The sequence below is a fragment of the Rattus norvegicus genome, chromosome 10 (assembly GCF_036323735.1).
Source record: "Rattus norvegicus strain BN/NHsdMcwi chromosome 10, GRCr8, whole genome shotgun sequence".
NCBI lineage: Eukaryota > Metazoa > Chordata > Mammalia > Rodentia > Muridae > Rattus > Rattus norvegicus.
In genome coordinates, this window is record NC_086028.1 from 41,866,464 (window position 1) to 41,885,363 (window position 18,900).

General features: G+C 45.4%; 2 protein-coding genes across 4 annotated transcripts in view; one reads left to right on the forward strand and one right to left on the reverse strand.

Moving 5' to 3' along the window:
* Positions 1-534, reverse strand: part of LOC120095106 (uncharacterized) — a 79,430-nt gene extending 78,896 nt beyond the window's left edge. For both annotated transcript variants that reach the window (XR_005490233.2, XM_063270029.1), the window contains exon 1: positions 400-534. The gene's annotated coding sequence lies outside the window, so the exon portion shown is untranslated. The remainder of the gene's footprint in view (positions 1-399) is intronic.
* Positions 1-18,900, forward strand: part of Gria1 (glutamate ionotropic receptor AMPA type subunit 1) — a 319,566-nt gene that overhangs the window by 155,924 nt on the left and 144,742 nt on the right. For both annotated transcript variants that reach the window (XM_063269677.1, NM_031608.2), the window contains exons 3-4: positions 14,258-14,497; positions 18,606-18,790. In XM_063269677.1, coding sequence (XP_063125747.1) covers positions 14,258-14,497; positions 18,606-18,790 — 425 coding nt within the window. The remainder of the gene's footprint in view (positions 1-14,257; positions 14,498-18,605; positions 18,791-18,900) is intronic.

Here is an 18,900-nt window from a genome sequence, read left to right on the forward strand (position 1 = left end):
ATGGAGCCAAAGGGAGAGGAAGTTAGAAAGCTGGCCTGTCTCACAGTCCCCTTCACTTGGCTGATATCCCTGCCTCTGTTTACTCTGGCTGGCTCATACACTTGGTCCTAGAGCTAGGTAGACTTGATCCCCACCAGGGCTCAGCAGTGAATTCACCACCTGCCCCACATGAGATGCGTGCCCCCTGCATCTTAAGCTGCAGCCTCTACCTTGGCCCCTAAACTCAGTCCAAGGAGGATCCTTGTTGAGATCCATCTCCAATCCCAGCCCTTATCTGATTCTGAACAAGAGCTCCTTGCCTGGCTTGCAGACCAAGCTCTCGAACTAACAGAGCTGACTGGCCCACACATGCCTACACCTTGGCTGCCCAGGGCCCAATACACAATGCTCCGTACTCACTGGCATGTAACAACTCTCTTTACAGATCTCTGAACATGCATTTCTACTCAAGGCAGAGCTTCCTCTGCCATCTCATGAGAGCAGACCAAGAGCTGAGGGAACAACGTCACAGGTCCTCTAGTACAAAGCTGCCTACCAGGGTGTGGGACAGAAATCTGGAGCTAAGAACCTTGATACTGACCTGTCACACTACTGCCTTTGTGTGGTCATAGCTGGTGTTCACCTGAGAGCACAGAGGAACCATTGACCCTTACACAGAGGGCAGTAAGAGGCAGCCTTCTCACCACTGAGTTGCCATGCGTGAGCTTTGGCCTTCTTCAGCTCCTTTCCCCTGCCTCCTCTCCTCATGTTGTAAACAGTATACTTTAGTCACCATAGACACCTGGGGCCAGACTTGTCTCCACAGTCCCTCTCTCCTTTCTCATCTATATGTGGGTTCAGGAGTCATTGTTCCTTCCTTACTCAACTTACAGAGTATTTATGAGAGGAATGGATGGGTAAGAACTAAGAGTCACATACTCTTCCCGTGGTAGATAAGATGAACCCAGATTCCTAGTCTTCTACAGATTGGCAGTATGACTTGGGGGGGGGCAGTCAAGCTCAGTTTGCTATCTATCAATCAGGACAATATCTGTACCCTTCATTAGTTATATTAGGGCTAAGGGTATTTCCCAGAGATATAGTTCTTGCCTACTGCCCTGGTTAGTCTTGTCAATTACCGTAGCCTTGAGTCATCTGAGAGAAGGAACTGGCCTAGATCAGATTGCACTGTGCACATGTATGTGAGGGATGGTCTGGATTATCAATGGATGTAGGAGGGTCTGACCTACTGTGTGTATGTAGCACAGTTCCCCTGGCAGGTGGTATGTATGAAAAAGCTATCCTAGCATAAGCCATTGAGTGAGCCAGCTAGCCTTGTTCCTCTGGTTTCTGCTTCAGGTTCCTGCCCTGACTTCCTTCAGGGACTGTGTCCCTGGACATGTAAGCTGAGGTAACCCCTTCCTCCCCAGGCTGCTGTTGGTCAAAGTGTTTTACCACTACCACAAGAAGCACCTAGCATGTGTGAGGCCCTTGATTCTACCACTGTGACCCCTTTCTCATTAGGAATTATTAAATTAGGATTCATAGAAAGCTCTTAGCATAGTGCTGGTACACCGTAACACACCGGTGGTTTGGAGTAAAAGCTCTGGTTGTGTTGACATACTGTGAGAGCACAGATCACAGAGTGGAACAAACCTGTATTCATATGCTGGCTTTATGCTATATGATCACAGAGGATCTCCTTAAGTTCAATGTCACCATGCATGAAAAAGAGAAAGAAATCACAGCACTGTTGGGGAAGTGGCGGAGAAAACATTTACTGAACAGTAAGCATAGGGTGTGTTTTACAACCATAGTGACCAGTAAGAAGAGCAGTATTGCCAGCCAGCTGGAACCTCAAGGTCACCAGTGGGCAATGTCACACTATTAAGGGAGGAGGAGGCTTTACTGGTGATAACCTTAATGCAGGTTTTGCATATTCTGAACAGATGCAAATGAAATAAAGCTTAAAGTGTAGTTGATCAGCTAGCTGTCTGGTTGGAGACTTTTCTAGGTCAGTAGTCCCTTGAGACCAGGTACCTTTAGTACTAAAATCTATGACCCTGTGAGTTTCTGCTCCTGAATCATCGATGAGTCAGGGACAGTGTACATTGTCTGTCCCTCCCTTGATAGACTCCCTGCCCATCACTGGAGTCTATCTGGAGGTCTACAGTTTTTCCACACAGTGTGAAAACCCTTCCTTCTGAGCCCATTTGACATGGTAAGGGCTGAGTTACATAAGAGGGTGTGAACCTCCATGCCTAGGGAGCACGGCTGAGGAGACTGAGTGCTGTGGGTGGAATTCATCAGGCTTGGCTGGGTTTCAGCATCTGCCTGAAAGCAGTACTCTCATCCTGTCAGTCTAAGCTGACAAGAAGTGACCTCCTAGAGTGGGGTGGATAGCACACCCAAGCCTTTGCATACCTACCTGCCAGACCCATGGATGTAGATGGCGACCTCTCTCCAAAGAATGTGGAAAAGTGGCTTATGTTCATTCCTCAGCTTGTATGCACAAGATTCAGTACATTAACAAGAAAAACAGCAGACTTGAAGAACCATTTCCCTTCAGTTTTACCTCAGTTGTAGATAAAAAGTTATAATACTCAGAAAGCCATTTGGAAACATGGAACCAATGACAAATCCTTACATTGTGGAAGGGAGATGGGGTCAGCAGTCAAGAATACACCTCAGATACCAAGGAAGTAGCTGAGTGGGTAACACATGAGCTGCTCAAATATGAGAGCCACAGATAAGATCTCCAGGACCTGTGTAAATGTCAGACAGGCATGGAACCCTAATACTCAGGAGACAGAGACTTGGGGAATCCCTGGAGATAGCTGAGTCAAGTAGCATCTGGTTTGAAAGGGAGATACCTTACCTTAAAATTTAAGACAAAGAGTGATCATGGAAGATGCCTCTGGCCTGTATATGTATGAAAACATCAGGAAAACCAGACCTTTCACAACAGCCTCAAATCATATAAAATAGTTTGGGATAACCCTAACCAAGCAAGAAAAAGACCCCTGTGATTGAAACTTTAATATGATGAATAAATAGATTGAAGAAGGTATCAAGATGTGGAAAGATCTCCCATGCTCATGGATCAGTAGGATAATCATAGTGAAAATGGATAAACTACCAAAGCACTCTACAGTTTCATTACAATCTATAAGTTTTCAACTTCATATAGAAACATACATGCGCACACACACACACACACACACACACACACACAGAGGTAAGCATGCATGTATACACATACACACAAAATTTAAACATCACATCCATGACTTAACATAGTCAAACTAAAAATATTGTATAATCATTGTACAAATCCCCATAGGAGTTATAAAGAATAATGCACCCTTTATGATGGGTAAGGTGCTGTGTGTCTCTCTTACTTCTCTCTCTCAAAGCTCAGCCTCCTGGGCATAGGTAATAATAATAGCATCAGATATGGCATGCTATTGAACACTCAGTGCTTAGAACTATTTGACATTGATGAGGTTCCTAGCATGATCTTAGACTCTGACTTATGAAATAGGAGACTGTAAAATCTTGCAGCCATCTCTTGGTTGGTAGGCCCAACACACACTCCCTTCTGCTCACAGGACCCACACTTTGCTCTTTCTAGTAAAAGGGCTGCTTGCCCACTTCTCCTGGCCCTTTGGGTAACCCACACCCTGAGCAATCTTGAGCTGTATGAAGCTGTTGACACATTGGCTAGGGCAATGGTGACACCCTGAAGAGCATCTCTAGGACACCCCAACACTGATTCTGGGACTGCTCCTCTGTAGCCAACAACACACTTTTCCCTTCTCGTTAGGCTCCATCAATTCTTGCCTTCCAAGAACCCGCACTAACAAAGTCTGTGCTTTAGATAAAACTTCATAGATGCACACTTCTCAGACACAGAAGTGTGACTTTAATGGAAAGGCTTTGGAGGAGAAGAGACCTCGAGGCAGTAGGGCTCCCCAGGCCTAAGACCTGCAAATGATCAAGAACACTGGGACTCATGAACTCAGGAGCCTCCTATGCTAGTAATCTCATGATTAAGTAAGTCAGACATGCCTATTCACATTTCCAGACTTTCCCATTGACAGAGGACAGTCTTTCTACCCTCAGTGTCTCTTGCCCTGTGACTTTTGTCCTTATAATTAGAGTTGGAAGAATCTGAAATGACCTAGTGTTGTCCTCAAACTGGAACAAGAACTCTACAGATTCCCAAGTCTCACACAAAGGCCCTAGACCTTGAAGAGCACTAATTCTTTAGCCCTACCCACCTTCAAGCCTGTCTTATTTCCATCCTCACACCAAATGCTACATCCTCTGGATGTGCTGGGCACACCCAGACATCTGCTCCCCTCTAACACACATACAGAGACAGAGAGAGAGAGAGAGAGAGAGAGAGAGAGAGAGAGAGAGAGAGATCTGATAATGGAGCCAATGTCTCATACATATTAGGCAAGTACCTCCCCCCCCTCTCTCACACACACACACACACACACACACACACACACACACTCCTCTGAGTATAAAACCCAGAATCTGATCATGTTAGGCAAATAAATCACCTCTTCCTATACATACATACATACATACATACATACATACATACATACACACACACACACACACACACACACACACACACACACACACACACATCTGATGATGAAGCCAGGGTTTTACACATATTAGGCAAGTCTCTCTCTCTCTCTCTCTCTCTCTCTCTCTCTCTCTCTCTCTCTCTCTCCACACACACACACACACACACACACACACACATAGCTGAGGATGGTTAGACCAGGGTCTCAGACATGCTAAGCAAGTGCAGCACTGCTGAGCTCTGGCCTTTCTTCTGTTCTCCCAGCTCACATCTTGCTGCTGAGCCCTGTTTAGGGCTTCTGCCCTCTATGCAGTTCCTTCCCTGGTCCTTTGCCAATTCTTCACCATTTTTTATCATTTTCATAGGATCATTATATTTTTCAACTTAGTCATGGCTGCTATGAGAGGGGCTTCCTAACCACCTGCCAGAGGCAGTCCAGCCACTCTCCTGGTCTAATTACAGCACCTGCAGTGCCCAGAAGGTTTGTTCATTTGTTTGTTTGTTTGTTTGTTTGTTTGTTTGTTTATTGGTATCTCTCTCCCCTTCTGGAGTCTAGGTTCCAAGACAGTGGAGACTGTATATCCCCCTGTTGTGGATGCTAGATTAGAATAAGAGGCTGTGGACAAGACTGTCATTGCCTCAAGGCTCAAGTGCTGCTGACCTGGATAAGCCCGTGGCACTAAAGCACTTCCCTGCTGCCCTTATATGCTCTCATAAAGGAAGTCCCCAGGATGCCTCCATGGTCCTTAACTACTTGCCCACTGCAGGAGACCACAGCATATCTAACAAACTCTCTGCTTCTGCCCTTTTTGCCTTGTGAATTTTTCACCACCTACATCACTGACCTGTCACAGCCTGTTGAAATCTGGCGCCCGCTTTCTGCCAAACACATACTATGTGTTGAGTGGACATTTGTTTAGATGAGTAACGTGGAGAAGAAATAGAACATTCTTTTCTGTAGGGCCACATACATATGTCTAATGAGTATGAATGTCCTAAGGGAAGGAGGAAAGAGAAAGAAAGAAGGGCAGAAGGAGGAAGAGTAGGAGAAATAAGAAAGGAAGGAGGAGATGGATGAGAGGAAGGAAGGAGGAAAGAAGGCAGGGGAAGAGAGATGAGATGAAGGGAAAGAAAGAAGAACGGAGGAATACAAAGGAGAAAGAAGGAGGGAGAGAGGGGCGAGAGGAAGGCATGAAGAAGGGGGGAGAAGAAAGGACAACCCCATCACCCAGATATTCCCAGTATAGCTTAGGATGGAGGCAATGAGCCCCTGACCAGCCTCTGTGCCAAGGCTCCTTAGTCAGTCTGTGCCTCCCCCTGCTTTCAGCACAGCACCCACACAGTGAATGCAGACCCCACCACCAGAGCCCAGCCTAGTTCTAATTCCCAACCTCATATATAACCACATCTCACTGGCCTCCAGGGCCCAATCATCAGTACTCCAGCTGGCCAGTAAACGCCCCAAGGTGCTCAGAGGGAGATGAGTCTTCTGCGGCCATCTTCCAGTCAGTCATCTTCTTCCGATTGAAGAGAGAAGCCAAACAAGCCAAGCTGGGGGAAGAAAGACTGACACAGAGCAGGCCGGCATAGCTTGGTCTGTTCCTGAGAGGCCCTGGGTATTCAGGGCCCTGTCTGCCTCCAGTACTGTGCTGTGTCCTCTACCCTGGTTTTCCTCACCCTCTGCAGTTGCCCTAATACTTCCTCCCCTGTCACCCAGCAGGCAGAAAAACTGCTACTCTACCTGGACAGGCAGCACACAGCCTGGCCTGCAGCCAACACTTACCCAACACTATCTGTAGCAGCAACAAGGACCATTTGCTCTGTACCTGGCTTGTTACTGCCATCTCAGGGGTTCCTCTGTGCCTCCCCTTGATCTGGGACTTTCTGAAGTCATTAAAATAAAAACATCCCAGGAAGGCCAGAAGCATGTATGTCCCGGGTCATCACAACATCTCAATTTTCTGGCAACAGTGAATATCGGCTGACTGTATCAGAGGACTGGTGAGGGCTTACCTACTAAATGGTAAAGACATCTAGACGTTTCTCAGCATCCTAACGGAGTGTTGTTTCATTTAGAGGGAATGGGAGCAATTCTATGCATGATGGTAGTACTGGACTGGAGCCACAGCAGGTAAAGGAGGGGTGTCCCCCAAGTGACAGACATAAGGCATGTTTAATGACAATACTTTAGAGCTAAGTGAGAGCCCCACCTACAAAAGCAGAGTCGCTCAGGTGTGTGAGGGGTCCAGGGTGAGTGTCTAAACATTCTCCAATGCATGTGTATGCTCTAGCTCCTTCCCCCAAAATGAAAATGTCCCCGTCACCTCATTATCCACTATTTACGACAAGGCTGACACACTTCCAGGGACTGAAGCCAGGAGCTAAGGAGAAATGTCAGAGAGAGAGGCCTTAAAGGAAGTGACAATTACAAAGCAGCTAATACAGGGAGTTCCCTCCCATGGAGGGAACTGTCAGGGCCAGTGCCCAGGGCCTGGAGATTTATTGATACTAAGTAGATGGTGCTGCAACCAGGACTGACTATCAAAGGGCTCCTGTGAGCAGCAGGCTGGCCTGGGCTGCCACACTGAGCAGCTCGGGGGCTTTCCTCATCTGTGTCTCCCAAAGGGAGAGAGAGTCCTGGCCTCAATTTTCACTTCTCCAGTTGCTGAATTTGCTCTCCTGCAGACTGTCCTGGAAACAGTGAGCCTAGTACAGGATACAGCAGCATGGTCTCAGCACTTCCTGGCTCTTTCTGTCTTCCAGGACTTTTATGCCTGCCATTCCTTACCCCTGGAATATGCTTTGTGAACAAGGACTGCAGCTAACACCCTATTTTGGCTGATGCTTTCATATAAAGCATAATGCACTGGTGATGTCTCTCTGTGTGTGTATGTGTGTGTGTGTGTCTGTCTGTCTGCCTCTCTGTGTGTCTCTTTCTATCTCTGTCTCTCTGTCTCTGTGTATGTCTATTTGTCTCTCTGTCTCTTGGTCTTTCTCTGTGTCTCTGTGTCTTTTTGTCTGTCTCTCTGTGTCTGTCTATGTATTTCTCTGTCTCTCTATCTCTCTTGGTCTATCTCTCTGTCTCTCTGTGTCTCTGTGTCTTTTTGTCTGTCTCTCTGTGTCTATGTATTTCTCTGTCTCTCTATCTCTCTTGGTCTATCTCTCTGTGTCCCTGTATTTGTGTCTGTGTGCCTCTATCTCTCTCTGTCTCCGTCTGTCTCTCTGGGTATCTCTCTGCCTCTCTGGCCTGGGTGTGTGTTCTCACCTATGCATATGTAAGCCAGAGGTTGATGGTGTCTTCCTCCACCTCATTTTTGAGACAATTTTTCAGTGCATCTAAAGTTCACTGTTCCACTGACATTAGACACCAGCAAGTCCCAGAGATCCTTCTGCCTCCCTGCCTTTGCCTCCCTGGGGCTAGTATTGCAGGCGCACAACACCAGGATTGTTATGTGAGTGTTGGTGGCCTAAACTCAGTTTCTCGCATGGCAAGCACTTTACCCCCTGAGCTTCCTCTTCAGGCTAAATGTCCTTACCTGTACCACGGGCTCATCCCCGATAGAAACTACACTGAGTTTTTACTGTACTGTTTTCTGGTAACCGCCATTATCCTCTACTGTCATCGAGTTGGTCCTTGAGGCTGGGAGCCTGCCAAGCTCATTAGCGCATCTCTATTGCCCTATAGATGCCTCATGAGGGTGGGAAGCTGGCAGTTTAAAAGTGAACAAATGGGTCAGTGGGTTCATTCATGGGAGGAGAAATGAGTGCATGCATGTATATAACAAGAATGAATGATCTCCCCAGGATGGAGTGGACATAAAAGAATAGCAAGGTCACACCATGGTGAAATAAATACACATGTAGGTAGAGATAGGTTGATATAGATAAAAATACAGAGGTTAATAGATGTAAAAGGTGGATAGATAGATAGATAGATAGATAGATAGATAGATAGATAGATAGATAGGTGAAAACAGAGAGAGAGAGAGAGAGAGAGAGAGAGAGAGAGAGAGAGAGAGAGATCCATGTATATGAATGAATTGCTCAATGAAGCAATGCCTTTTTACCTGGCCAGAGGAAGGTTACTGAAGAATTTCTCAGAGCCTGAAGCTGGCCTATTGGCCAGTCTGTTTCTTCCCATCATTGCAGAGGGAGAAGGCAGTACACCAAATATGTCAAGAACTTGGGTTCTGTAGCCAGAGTGGCAGAGCTCTGGTCCAGACTTTGCTGAGTGCTGGTCACTAGTCTGTAATTTTCCTTGTGGGATAAAAAGAGTCAGTGTGGGTCAGTGGTCCAATGCCAGGACACATGGATGGCCACCAGAAGGTGTGGTTCTCACCTGGGCTTCCCTGTGCTGACGACCCCACACACTATCCAGTCTGCTCTGAACCTGCGCTGGGACTCTGCTTCGCCTAGTGCTTATTGAGGTCATGACTGTGCTTAGGGGCACTCCTGTTTCCTCACCCCTGCTGGTCACTTCTGGGAATGCATCCCAGTCCTGAGCTCTTCTGATTTGCCTCAGGCCTAACCTACCCTCTCCTGAAGAGCTAACTCACACTATAGGTCAAAGTTTACATCTTAAATGAAACTCCATGGGCCTCTGGACCTAGTGCCAGCACTTCAGCATGTGGAATCTAAAGACTCCAACTCCGAGGCTCTACCAGCTGCTTGCACTGAAGAGCTGCAAAGGGGGTTCCTGAATATCTGAGCCCCAAGCAGCTCAAAGGCGAAATTAGTAACTATTGCCCAGTTAATCAGATGAGACCCTAGAATGCTAGTGTCTGAAGGATATCTGAGTGTGGCTGAGTCTACCCCATTGTTTCAAAGCTAAGAAAACTCCCAGGAGAAGGCTGAATTTACTCATTCACTCAAGCTCGTTATACAGATTGAAAGGAAGAAAGGACCCTCTGGGTCTTCTGCCATCTAGTCTAGTACTTTCTCTATGGAGCCTTAGCTCTCCTGTGCTATTTACTTTGACAGCTCCAAAACCATATCTTATAACCACTAATTATCTTCCTCAACACTTAACCAATAACTGTTCTGCCCTACAGGCCTTGGGTCTATGGGGTTTCCTTCTCTCTCCCTCTCTTCCCTCCCATCCCTCTCCCTTTTCCAGCTCTCTCCCATTCCTCTCTCTCTCTCTCTCTCTCTCTCTCTCTCTCTCTCTCTCTCATCTCCCTCTTCCCCCCTCCTCTACTCTCTTCTCCTCTCTCTCTTTCCCTCATCCCACTTCTTCCTAGGGTTTAGTTGAAATGAGAAGATACATCAAAGTGAAAAGATCCAGCTTGGTGACTACAAGTCAGGGTCCACCCAAGTAAATAGAAGCTAGGCCACTCCCATGTTTCATTCTTTTAGGGAGCAGTGTTAACATTCACTCTCTTAGTTTAAAGGATACAGCACCCCACTGAATGAAAGAGAGGCCTGTTAAAGGAAGAGTTAGGAGATATTTGAGAAATTGTGGCCAGCTATGTCTATGGATTTAGTCAGAGCTGTCTCTCTCCCCACCCCACTTTTCCTCCCTCCCCCACTCGACTTTTCCCTCTCTTCCCACACTTTACCCTCTCTCCTTCCCTACTTCTTCCTTTTTCTCCCTCCCCACACCCTTCTTTCCCCTCCATCCCAACAACCCGCTTCCCCCTCTATCTTTACTAAAGTTCTTGAAAAACTGTCACAGCCACTAGGACCCCAGAGATCTGACTGACTGTGTGGATGTGGAAGTTAGCATGGTGGAATAGGTCTGGAAGCTGGATTTTCATGCTACAGGACAGTATTTCACTGCCCCAAGGGGAAAGAAGGGATCCTAAAAATACCATGGAGCCTATTATAATATTTTAACAGGGTTTATGTGCTTCCTATGCACACTAACCCCTAGAAGACGGATTGTGCATTTTGACAAATCTATATTTAACATGGGTGGATAATATACAATGCATGCTTCCTGGTAGAAAAAAAATCATACTTATGGAAAACCTGAGTCTAGTAATTACAACAGACATTTAAAGGCAGTGCCTATTGTGGGCTGTGCACAGAAAGTGAGTCTCATTAATAGAATGAGAAAATAGTTTGAGTGGAGGAGGCTCAGGAGCCACCTCAGAAGAAAGCCACCCAGGGCAAAGGAGAAAGGGTTCAGGAGACCACCTCCTTCCACCACCCACTCTGGGTCATGTGAATGTCCCCTCAAGCACCCGGCATGAATTCATTCATCAAATATTTCTTGAGCACCTATAGTGTTCCAAGCACTCTGCTGGCTCTGGGACACAGACAATTATTACATTCAGAGAATCAGTAAGAAACAAAAGGGCTACAGATGCAGACAGAAGCCAAGACTGTGATTTTAGACCTAGTGACTAACGGATAGAAACAGAGGCTGCTTGGTGTTGAGGGGACGGAAAGAAACCTGCTTGGGAAAGTGAGACAAGTTGAAACAGGACCGCAGAGAGGAGAGGCAAAGGTCCTGCACGGTAGAAGGGAACAGAGAACGCAGAGTCCCCAAGACAAAACCATTGGAATTGAGGTGCAAAATGACAGCCAGGATGGCCAATCAGGAAGTGAGGAGATTGAGATCGGCATGAAAGGTCAGCAGGGGAGTTGTTCAGACTACAGATATTCAGGAGCCCCTGTGCAATGGGAATCTCAGAACCACAAGGAAGTGAGATGATACATAACCCTCAACTTTGCTTTGTTTCATTGATAGACTTCCTTTAATTTCAGGGAGACAATGGATTCCATCGCTGAACCCCAAATGCCCCGATGCCTCTCATCTATCCTAGATTTAAAACCATGTGCACACATGTACATGTGCAGGGAGATGTGTGCATGTGTGTTGCAAAACAAACCTTTTTAATCTCAAACTGGGTTTCTACCCCACCTTTGACCATTTAGTTCCTAGATAAAAGACACACAACTTTTGTTATTGACAAAAAGCCTTAATCAGCACAAGAGCTGGACAGATAGCCACCCTCTATGCTATTAGACTCTACTCTCCTGTCGGTAATCTAGAATTATTACTTGCTATGTTTCACCTGGGCTGCTCTTAATTGGACAACCCTTGGGGCCATGTTTTCTTGATTCCTAACCCATGGTGAATTTTTCTTCTTCCTCACTGTTTTCTCTCCCTCATAGTTCTCCTCAGACCCAAGCCTGGGAACCCTAAGCCTTTTCTGCCCAGCTATTGGCTGTCAGCATCTTTATTCACCAATCAGAAATAACTTAGGGACAAGGTCACATAGAGGTCACTTGGTCTATGTGCACTCTCTCATCTCTGGGGCAACCAAGAGGCAGGTCTTGGGGGCCACGCTTAGTATGACAATACACAGCAACAGGCCAAACCTCAACACATGTGTATGTGCTGTGTGTGCATGTGCACAAGGAGACCATGCACAGAAGGAAGAAGCCCAATGAGAAGGGAAAGGAAAAGACAATAGGAAGGAGAAAGACAGTTTTAATCATGCTTTCTTTTGCCGAGAGTCTAGATTCAGAATGTGTACAGGGGGGTTATTGGGGAGAGTGAAGGGACCAATGGGAAGAGGAAAGAGGCAATGAGGGAGAAGATTCGAATGAGTGAAGTAATACACACAGATGAACAGTCCGTTGTGATAAAGTTCATTCTTTTCTACACTAAAATTTAATTAAAAAATTTCTTAGAGCAATCACAAAATGTCCATAAAACTTAAAACATTTCCTGAGCATTATAAAACATGCAGACAATGGAAATTAATATATCCATTATACTTTATAGTACCACATAGCATAAAGTTCAAGCCATGCTTATCATTGTCAGCTCCCGGAACAGCCAAGGGGCTGGTTAGAGTAGATGCCCCATGATGTTTCTGTCTATAGTGAACAGTCAGTGGGCAAGTCACCTTGAGAGAAATATGAAGCTGGGGGTTGAAGTGGCAGACTGGGGAGGAGTTGGAGTGTGACTGTCAGGGGTGAATTTAACTGAAATATAATGCATTCGTGTGTGAAATTCTCCGAGAATAAAATAAAACACATTAACGATAATAATTCTCTAGGAATATTCAAGTTATGGGTTTCTGAGGACTTGGCAGGCTAACACGCTGTGAAGTTCTCGTCTCAAGATGAAGTAAGGGGAGGTCCTTGGCTGAGACAAAGATTGTCAATGTTCCATCCTGTGTCATAGGGAAAAGTGAAGTTTACAGACTGACTGACAGACAGCCTGATCCCATGCCCTTAGTCGTGTTCTGATCACACTCTGAGCAGCAATAATATCACCTTCAAGTCAGCATTCATAGCAGCTGGGATCCTGTAGAATGGGTCCTGTGGGGGTATTTACATGGCTAAGCTGTTGCTGTGGCTGATCCTCTGAAAAGCCTGAAAAACTGCTAGCAAGATGCATGCTCGCAACATAAACATCAACAGGAGGCATATGCTGGGAGAAAGGGCAAGGTGGGGAGAATCCATATTTATATCCCTGAATCCATGTCAGCAGCAGTAATAGGCTACCACCCTTCCTGTGGAAGGTTTTAGGCTTTGCCTAAAAGCTGTGGGTAAAAAAATGAAAAGGGAAAGATCATCAGCGTATCTAGCCACCCTGGATTGACCTAGATGTATAACATGAACATGTCCATTAATTGTGTGTGTGCATATGTGTTTGTAAGCATGCACACATGGAAGTCAGGTGACTACCTCAGATGTTCATCCTTTCTATTTCGTTTGAGACAGGGTTCCATTGCTGTTTCCCAGTGTACAGATTAGCTAGCCCAGGAGATGCCAGAAAATCTATTGTCTCACCTCCCATCTAACTATAAAGGTAGTGAGAATTTAAGCAAGCGTACTCCTGTGTCCAAGCTCTCCATGTCCTTGGGATCTAAACTCATGTCTTCACACTTGCAGTGTCAGTTCATTGCTTACTTACTATACCATCTCCCCAACACAAATCGGCCTGTTAATTTTCAATTCTTGGTCTTTAATGTACCTTCTTTTAAAATGTCTCTGTCATTCATTTCTTAACGGGGTCATTGTGGTGACAAGAGGGGTTAATTGTGTGAAAGTGCTTTGCTGTTTGGCTACCATGATCAATGATCATGATGACTGTTGGTCTATAACAGACGAGCACCTTATAACTGATAAGCACTGGCTGTAGACAGACGGATGAGGGTTTGCACAGATGAAAGTGTGATTTAGAACTGGTAGATGGTAGGATCAAGGAACTGATGAACAGATTGGTATTTGAATGCATGGGTGGATGGTTGATTGGTAGGGTGGATGGCTAGACAGCAGATGGTTAGTGATGGTGGGCTAAGTAGATTTTTTGAGTCATCTGGCTATTTGTTTACAGCATCTCTATTCATTGATGTAGGGGTTATGAATATGTGCACATGTGTATGTACAAGTGTGTAAACCTATGTGCACATGTTCAGAGTCCAGGGGAGGATATGGGGTGTCATCCTCTGTTGCTCTGTACACTATTCCTTTCAAAGGCCTCTCTAGAGATTACTATTTTGGGCTCTCCAAGTGGCAAACAAGACCCAGGAATTTTCACAGCTCCACACCTCAGTACTGGGGTTACAGGAATATGCAACTATGCCTGGCTGTTTCCACGGATGCTAGGATCAAAACTTGGGTCGTCATGTTTGTGCAACAAGTGCTTTTATCTAGTGAGCTTTTTCCCTAGCCCCAGCTAACCTTTCTCACCTTCTTTTCTAGTCTGTTCCCAGTTCTCCAAAGGAGTCTATGCCATCTTTGGATTTTATGAACGAAGGACTGTCAACATGCTGACCTCCTTCTGTGGGGCCCTCCATGTGTGCTTCATTACTCCAAGTTTTCCTGTTGACACATCCAATCAATTTGTCCTTCAGCTACGCCCGGAACTACAGGAAGCTCTCATTAGCATTATCGACCATTACAAGTGGCAAACCTTTGTCTACATTTATGATGCTGACCGGGGTAAGCTAAGGGTTAAGGAAAGGGGATTGTTGAAGAGTGGAGAAAATTCACCCACAGGAAGAACGATGCCTCTGTCTTCTTAAAACACATGGGGAAGCAAGCCAGGTGGTTTATTTGTGTGTGATGATTCCTTGGTTGCCTTATTTAACTCAGAGTGTGAAAATATATCTTTGAGAGAGGGATCCTCTAAGCTATTAAGCCAGGCTACCATTCACCAAACTCTCACGTTGCCAAGTTCAAGGTTTTCAGCAAAGTGACCCACAGCGTACAGTATTATTAATAGAGGGTAAAGCAGAACAAGATCTGAACCTAAGTTCTCTCCTCCCCAACCTTTGGTCTTTGGACAGGTTCTTGATGTGTTAGCTTCAAATTCTCCATGACTTCATTCCTTCATGACTAAAAGGAAGGTGAATTTGTCACTACCTCAAGAATATATTGTGCAGATTTTGTGAGATAATGGCTGAAATGTTCATTGCCTGCAATGTATTCATTGTATTCAAAATCCTCACTATATGTTTATCTGCTGCCTATTATCTTCACCATCAATAACAGAAATACCATTATCACCATTGTGATCAACACTGTCATCACCATTATTATCATCATTACCACTATCATCACCGTCATCATCATCATCATCACCACCACCACCACCACCATCAATACCACCCTCACCACTGTGGTCATCATCATCATCATCACCACCACCATCATTGTCATCATCTACACCATCATCATTGTTATTATCATTGTCATCATCATCCTCATCATCATTGTCATGGTCCTCATCATCACCATCATTGTCATCTTCCTCCTACTCATCATCATCATTGTTGTCGTCATTAGCAGCAGCAGCATTGTCATCGACATCATTGTCATCATCATCATCATAATCTACATCTTCATCATTGTCATTATCATTGTCATCCTCATCATTGCCGTCATCGTCATGGTCCTCATCGTCGCCACCATCCTCCTCCTCTTCCTCTTCCTCCCCTTCCTCCTCCTCCTCCTCCTCCTCATCATCATCATCATCATCATCATCATCATTGTCATCATCTACATCTTCATCATCATCATTATCATTGCCATCATCCTCATCCTCATCATTGTCATTGTCATCATTATCATTATCATTGGCATCCTCATCCTGCTCATCATCATCATTGTCATCATCATTGTCAACATCACCTCCACCATACTACCATCACTATCATCACTGTCAACCATCATCATAACTACCTCCACTGTCACCATCACCACCACTGCTATCATCATCCCTATCATCACTATATCCTATTGTCATCATCCTTACCACAATCACCATCATCATCTTCACTACCACCACCATTTTGACCATCATCACTGTCATCACAATCACCACTATCCCTATCCTGACTCTCATCACTGTCATTATCATGACTACTACCATGACTACCACCATCACCATCCTCATCATTATCATCCATTCTTACTATCATTGTCATCATCACCATCATCCTCTCCTCCTCCTAGTGCTTGTAGTCCTCGCCCTTTGAATTTTGCAATCACATTTTCCAGTTGTTTCTCATACTTTTTGCTCTCTGCAGCCTCCTTATCCTGCAATACATTTATTTATCACATCTACCTACATGGTCCTCCCATTCTAATGCATTAGATCCCATTTTCTCTATGCACTCATCCTATGTACAAGAACTCTTCTTTCTGAGCCTTATAGTGTCCACTTGCCTGTCCTGCCTTCTTATGCATGGCCTACTCCTGTAAGAATGCTGTTATTACTTGTTTAAAGAGATAAATGGACTGAAACTTGAAAGTCTAGACACTGAGGCAGGGGAGCACTTCCCTGGCAGAGTTTCCTACAGAGAATCTTAGATACTTTGAACAAGTGAATAAGACAGTTTTATAGGCAGTGGGGGAGGTGCCATTCAAAAAGGAAAGTACAGAGAGGGACAGAGTGGAAGCATCCATTTCTTTCTGTTTCCTTTCATTTCTTCTTTTCTTTCCATATTTTGATTATTTCCCTTCTCATTCAGTAGCCACTGTGTGGGACATCTGCCAATGGTCCCTTTCAGAATAATCTTGTGCCATAATAAAGGCTCAAGCATAGCAACTCCAGAGAAACATATTGTTAGGAATTTCTTGGGTTGACAGAAGAACCCACCCTCTGCAAAGAGCCAGATCTACCCCAGAACCCAGAACTCTGAGCTCTACCATTTTCTGGTTGTATGACCACGTACTAACGAGTTTTGGTGTCCACATCTGCAAAATAGGGATCAGAGTAAGACTGGCCCTCTAGAATCCAGTAAATTAAAAAAGAAAAGCCAGAATAATAGCAACAGACACATAGGGAAGGTTTAGCAAGCATGTGGCTCACTCACATAAAACAACTTTCACGAGAAATGAACCAAAGTGGAAAATAAAACCAGAAGCTATCTAGAGAAGTTCCCAAGGCCTCATGCCATATTGGTCACTATAGAAAGAATTAGCAGTGTTACTAAGAGTAAGAAAAGCAATGTATACAAAAGATTAACGGCAAAGTAGCTGTCTGTGACAGGCAAAATAGAGACCCACTTCCCTGTCCCCATGTCCCTTTCCTTGTCTCTGAAGATGGAAAAATGTGTGAATGCTATTGCCATCTGGGAGTTAAGGTCACAGATGCTATGAAGGCTGCTCAAGAACTTCCTTTGAAAGCAAAGATTGTCCCAGAATGCTCCACTGGACTTGATACAAATCTCAAAGTTCTTTAATTGTGACAGTGGGAGTCAGAAGAGCGGGGGTCAGATTGAATGAGAAAGCCTAGGCCATCATAACTGGCTTTGAAGATTAACCATAAGCTAAATGATACAAGCAGAGAGAGCAGACACATGTGAGCTGAGAGACAAGAGGATGGATTCTCTCCCAGCTCTGCCAACAACGTGGCCCTGGCTTCTTGAAGTGTAAGTTGTACATTTCCATTGAGACATGACACTTAGTTTGTGGTCCTTTGCTGCACAAAAGGAAGCAAGGACACCTTGGGTGTCTGCAAGAAAACAGTAGTGCTGAGAAACAGGCTCCTCCACAGGGTCAATCTTACTCAAAAGGAGTGGTGAAATATAATACACATTTACTGAAGCCATATCCAAATTTCACCAAATTCAATTCACCATTATTAGCTACCTCTAGATGCTAAGCTGGCCTGTTCAATAAGCAATTACTAAACTTCCCTGTGTTGGTTACTTCTCTGTGGCTGTTATAAAATGCCCTGACAAAAGCATCTTAAGCAAGAGAGAGTTCATTCTAGCCCGCCGTTCCAGAGAGATTGTCAGTCCTTCATGGTTGGGAAGGCAGGAACAGGAAGCCAAGGTCTTTACATTGCATCTATACATGGGAAGCAGAGAAGGGGAGAGCAGGAAATGGAGCAAAGTCATAAACCCTGAATACCCACTCCCAAGGGGCATAATTCTTCTATTAAGACCCCTCCTTCTTAAGATTTCATAACCTCCCCACAAACAGTGCCACCAACTAGGAACCTAGTAAGTGTTCATATGCCTGAGCCTACCTGGGATTCTTCTCATTCAGAGTACCACTGTCCCAGAATAAGAGCAGCTACCATTTAGAGAGCCTTAAGGCATCAGACCAGTCCACACCCAACATTCCTATTTAATCTTTATCAGAGCCCTGTGAGGCAGGCACTATTCATGCTGCCACTTGACTCTGGAAGAAACCAAAGTCCACACAAGCAGTGAGCCCATCGAAGTAAGCCTTTAAAGGTGTTTTTAATCAACAGTCCTTCTTACTGTCTGTCATGTCCTACACACGGAGTACGAGAAGAAGAAAAAAACAGGTGCTTGCTGCTGTGGCATTCAGATACACAGGGAGCAGGAAGTATGCTTGCTACAGAAATAGAGTAGATGACAGCAGTGGCCTCCTAGGGAAATAAATACGAATAGTGGTGGGTGCACAGGGCAAGTGGGTATAGACAGCGTCAAGCATCCCATGGAAGTGCATGCACAGAGATAGCCAAACGTGCCTGCTGGAAGTAGGGGTGGGCTTCATCGAGTGCGAGCAGACTCGGATGTTACCTGTGAATGCTGACGCTGCCATTTCTCTGTCCTCCCCTCTGCTGCAGGCCTGTCAGTCCTGCAGAGAGTCTTGGATACAGCCGCAGAGAAGAACTGGCAGGTAACGGCTGTCAACATTCTGACAACCACCGAGGAAGGATACCGGATGCTCTTTCAGGACCTGGAGAAGAAAAAGGAGAGGCTGGTGGTGGTTGACTGTGAATCAGAACGCCTCAACGCCATCCTGGGCCAGGTAATGAAGGCAACAAGGACCACAAGATGGGAGCTGGAGATGACCGGGGAGAAGATGGGTGTGCTGCTCCTGTGGGTGCTAGAAATGGGGGACTAGAGAGGGCTCCTGAG